Here is a 4999-nt window from a genome sequence, read left to right on the forward strand (position 1 = left end):
ATATATAGGAGAGAGAACACATAAACAATACTGCAGCTAATAAAATAATAAATAAATACATTTCTGCTTACGTAATGTACTCCTTGGTCCTCCTCATTATATGCAGAGTGAGAGGGTTAATCCCTGCAGGAAGTTTCTCCTCTGCCTGGATAAGAGGGATCTCTTCCCCAGTGTCCAGATTCTTGATCATTACACTGGCTAGGATTTCCTGTTAACACACAAGTATATATTTAGTGCATAGTTGGTAACGTTGGTAAGAGGAATGTGCACGATGCTATGGCTTAGTTTCAAGCTCGATAAAGGCACTAAAAACGAACACAAAGGGACCCTCACTTCATCTGTCAGTTCTCTACCAGAGTTGGAACGTGGACGCTGAGGGCCTGGAGTTTGGCTGCCACTGTCAGACGAGGCCTGTTCATCTTCATTTTCCTGAAAAAGAAAACAAAGCAAGCAATGATGCAATAGATAAGTAAACTGCTACGCTATATATAGTGAATGTGATAAAGAGGTCATGTGCGCAACCTCACTGACCTGTGCCGTCACCACCTTGTCCCCACTGGTAGCGCTGGCGAGATCCAAGGAATGCTGCAGCTCTTTGGTTAGACTCCTCACTGTGCTGCTGGGAGACACCAGGCCGGAGGGCTCCAGAGCATCACCGCTGACTGAACAGACCACAGACACTAGACAATCACACAACAGAACCTTCCAAGTGCTTAACTATTTGCTTTGCACATGCGGTTTACCACTGTAATTAATAATCATCAGGAAACACTTTTTGCCAAGGTGCTAAATATAGAGAAGGCGGCGCTACAAACTATTCTTCCATTCTTTGAAAGACTTTTAGAAAAGTGTGTATTCTGGTGGCACTGAGTACGTTTTTTATTTGTGTAAACACAACGGTTACTACATGTATGAGTTTATTGTTAGAACAGCTGTAAAATAAAGGTTGACTATAGCTGTAAGACCTTAATACCATTAACTGTGTGTGCAAGGTTTTCCCTACCATCCAGTCCACTCAGCCTCAGACACTCCTGAGACTTCTTGGAAGGTAGAGTCTGCCAAGATGGTGGAGGCGGTCTTGGTGGAGGACCTCCACTGGGAGGGGGTGGGCGTGAGGGAGGAGGCTTCTTGGTGCTGGCTACAATGTCTGGTTCCACTGTGAATTGCCGTGGAGGTTTCAAAGGCCCAGAGGAGTCCGAGTCAGCCTGCCTGTCTGTGAATGGGACCTGGTCTAATATATCTGCAGGTCTCTGCTCCTGCTCCCCTTCTGCAACCGCAACAGCCCCATCAGGCTGACTCTGTCCTACAGTGCTGGTGATGTCTGGGGGCTGAACACCTTCTTGTGGTCCAACTGATGGCCCTGGGCAATCTGTGGGTTCAGCGGCAGGTATAGAGCACGCTCCGTTCATTGCTGCATTTTCCTGTTGTTCCTGCAGCCTCTCGACAAGTTGAGGCTTGAGAGCAGGCGTCGGTACGTCCATGGGAACTTCCTGAGCATTATTATCTTCCTGTGGGTCCGGTTTTTCTCTTACATCAACGTGTAGCTGATCTAACAGCTGCCCTACCTCACCAACATTTCCCTTTTGACTCTCCTCAATGATGCTATCAATAATCTATGAGGAAGAGAAAATAGTAGTTAAGTTAATCTAGAAAAACAGCAACTATGATCCAAGTTCCTTTGTCAGCAAAAGAAATATATTATTGTCACCACATCTACCTTTTCTTTCTTTCTTTTCACAGAAGTTAACACCAAACAAACACTCACAGCTAGCACAGAGTAATACCCACATAAAAATATATGGGTATATAGATATGTCATTTCTAAAACATACCATCGAAGATATGGGCTCAATCTTACATCTGACACGAGATACACACAAACGTTTCATCTTGTGTGGGACATACTGTGGGCACTAATGGAGAAAACCATACCAGTAGGGAATCATCTTGCTGGCTCTCAGCTGCTGCCCCTCCACAGCTCGCATCTTGCGCAGCATTTACTGATCTCTGTGAAAGCTGTTCAGAAAACGATAAAAAAAAAAACATGTTTTACCTTCATACACATAGGGAATAAGGAGTCACAAGCCAGCTTTGACTTGACAAGGTAAATTAAACACATCCATACTTAGGGAAATCTTTAGCTCTCGTCCAGCTAACACCTAACTTTTAATTACCGTGTTTGTTATGCAGACTGCTTGCCAGGAAGGTGAACACCAAGATTAACTCTAAAGTTAATTCTAGGATCTTCATGCTGATTTTATCCATGCATGAAACACTGTTACATGACACTTTTCTTTTCCTGCAAAATCAATGTTTTCAGTAGCCTCTGTTGATTTAAGATGAAGGGTTAATGCTGAACTGTGAGCAAGGTTCACTCCTGGGTCCATTCCAATATGAGTTCAGTTTTGTGTTGTAGTAGTTCTTATTTACAATCTATCGTGAGCAATAGTCATTTAAATTGGAGTTGTAACTGTTTGTGTGGGAAGGGCGGGCAGAGCAACAAGGCCAGATGATTCATTTCCATTTTATTTATATTTTCAAAGGTGTCAGGAGGGAGGCACCAGTTTACCACTGCAGGACGCAGGTTGAATATTGGCAGTCAATGACTCATTACTAAACAGGCTGCGTTAATGTTTTCACACAGGGTACTAATATCTTAGCTTGAAGTCACTTAAGGTAGGTGCAACTTCAAGGAGAACTACTACAAACATAGCAGTCACCTCTAGATAGTTAAAAACTTCAAACAACTGTGCAGAAAGGGCTCAGTTGTACCTTCATTAATGTCTGAGTCTGATAAGCTCTCTCTTTTATAACTAGCAAAGTCATTTTGCCAAATAACAACCACAATCAGATGTAATCTGGCAAAAAAAATAAAAAATAGTAACAAACTATCTCAATTTCTTAAATAAAAGGACTCAAAAAAAGGACACCGATATGATTAAACTTAACTGATCTCTCCAGCCCTATGTATTAGCTCCCTCCACTTTGTCTACATGCATTCGTAACATTAAATCTTTGCAAGAATAATCATTCCAGTAGCGACTCAGCAAATACTGGCTTGTTTCAACAGTGGCTGGGATTAGACAAACATACCTGAGGCGAAGGAAGGACAAACTTTGCAGGTGACCTAAAAAAAGCATAAAGGGGTACTTTTAAAAAACTGCAATGAAAGTGAATGTCTAAAAACATCCAACAACCTGAAAGCAAATGTGTTGTTATTCCAGGAGTTCAGTTCATGTGTGTGAATTATGACTCTCTTATGACCAAAAAGGAAATACAGGTTTTCATACCTCCTCTATCATTAAATAAAAGTTTCTAACAAAGGCCTGAGTCTAAAAGCAAACACACACAAGGATGGTCTTTGACTCAGTGATGTGCTGATGCTTATTGAATAGCAACCAGCTGATATGTCCAGAGGCTCGGTTTCAATTTATAGTACTTCTAACAATGCATGTGTAATGAAGTGACTAACGAGGTGGCATCCACATTGTATATTTATTGTGACAAACTCTCATTCAGTCCCGAGCCATAACGTGAAATGGACAAAGCAAAGTCCAACAGGCAGAGTAACAGTTGTCTTGGTATAATTTACTTAAATCCATCATGACGTGGTAGCATTTCCTAACATCACTTTGAATAGATAGCAATGTTTCCTGTTTACTCTTGATTTCAGCCATTGTGTCCACCAGCCAAAAACCTCCCATCTCCCATAATGACAGGTAGCAGGTAACATCTGTCTGGTGTTACAGGAAACAGTGGTTTTCATATATAAACTGTCGACCTGGTCTCAGGAATAACATCATGTGACTTGTTGAGGTAGACTCTCCCTGCCTGCATCAAACAGCTGCTGAAACACCAAACAGCTGGCGAACTACTGTGTAACACTACAACCACCACCAGTTTAACACTTGAAATAAAAAAAACTGATCAGACAGCAACGTCAATCTGCAGCCGACTCGAGGAACCAGCTCTCTAAAAAGATGAGCTGCATTTGCTCATTTAACTTCAGCTGCCATTGCTAAGTTGGCTGGAGACTTGTAACTTAAAGGCACATGAGACAAACACAAGCAGCGTGTGCAACAGCGGCTCTTACGTAACGCCGCGGATGAACAAACTTACACTTGAGGAGACGGAGTGAAGTTCACATCCTCGGGAGCATCATAGAACTCCTCGGTGTCACTTGTGTCTGACGCCATGCTAACATCAATGTAGCTCGTTAGCTCGTCACAGTGAGTCTCCAGGCAGCTGTCTGTCTGAAAGCCTAACCTGCGGAAGGAAACCACACACACATGCGCTCGTCTCTCTCTCTCTCTCTGTCTCTACGTGCTCCGCTTTCTGGAGATACACGTTAGAAATGTAAAAAAAAAAAAAAAAAATGATTTGTCCCAAAGGGTCGTCAAACAACCAACTTTCCTGTCACCGTCACGTCATAGTTACAGTGACTGCTGGCCCAAATGCTAGCTAACAAATGCACTCTGGTCGTACGACTGACAACGCCTAATGCTAACTCGCTTAGCTTTTATACTCCTTTAACGTCGCTCACAGCGCAGTGCTCCCCCGAGAGCAGACGCGGACGCGCCTTCTTACGACGCACACACTCCGTCCACTGTGAGGCTAACGGAGCCATTGCAGCCGCGTCGTAAACAAACCAAGCAACCAAAAACTACATGTTGGGAAGGTTAGCCAAAGGCGGGCGCAGGCGTCTTACTTCTTCCTGACTGCACGTATTGTGACAGCTGGTGACGGAGACACGTGCTTGCCTCCTACTGGACTCATTGAAGAACAGCAAGCGAGGGGTGGAAACACAGGGGATGGCTGCTGTCATGTGACACTTGGTATTACAGGGAGATTTTCGTTTGAAGAAAACACCAGCAGTATATCTTTTAAAGGCTGGCAAACATCAGCCGAGCAGGAGAAGATAATCATTGTAGAGTCGAGACGCCTCACTGAGGCTATTAATGGACTGATATAAAAGGAGAATTTAATAACATAGCATGAG

General features: G+C 43.3%; 1 protein-coding gene across 1 annotated transcript in view; it reads right to left on the reverse strand.

Moving 5' to 3' along the window:
• wdr44 (WD repeat domain 44) overlaps nucleotides 1–4428 on the reverse strand; it is a 9092-nt gene extending 4664 nt beyond the window's left edge. Inside the window, exons 1-7 of the mRNA XM_035666095.1 lie at nucleotides 4120–4428; nucleotides 3094–3127; nucleotides 1933–2016; nucleotides 1004–1613; nucleotides 532–662; nucleotides 334–429; nucleotides 72–208 (exon numbers count right to left, since the gene is read on the reverse strand). Of these exons, the coding sequence (XP_035521988.1) occupies nucleotides 72–208; nucleotides 334–429; nucleotides 532–662; nucleotides 1004–1613; nucleotides 1933–2016; nucleotides 3094–3127; nucleotides 4120–4196 (1169 nt within the window). The 5' untranslated portion in view covers nucleotides 4197–4428. The remainder of the gene's footprint in view (nucleotides 1–71; nucleotides 209–333; nucleotides 430–531; nucleotides 663–1003; nucleotides 1614–1932; nucleotides 2017–3093; nucleotides 3128–4119) is intronic.
• Nucleotides 4429–4999: the final 571 nt, after the last annotated feature.

Source organism: Morone saxatilis, unplaced genomic scaffold (assembly GCF_004916995.1).
Source record: "Morone saxatilis isolate NCDOM2014 unplaced genomic scaffold, NCSU_SB_2.0 Contig20, whole genome shotgun sequence".
NCBI lineage: Eukaryota > Metazoa > Chordata > Actinopteri > Moronidae > Morone > Morone saxatilis.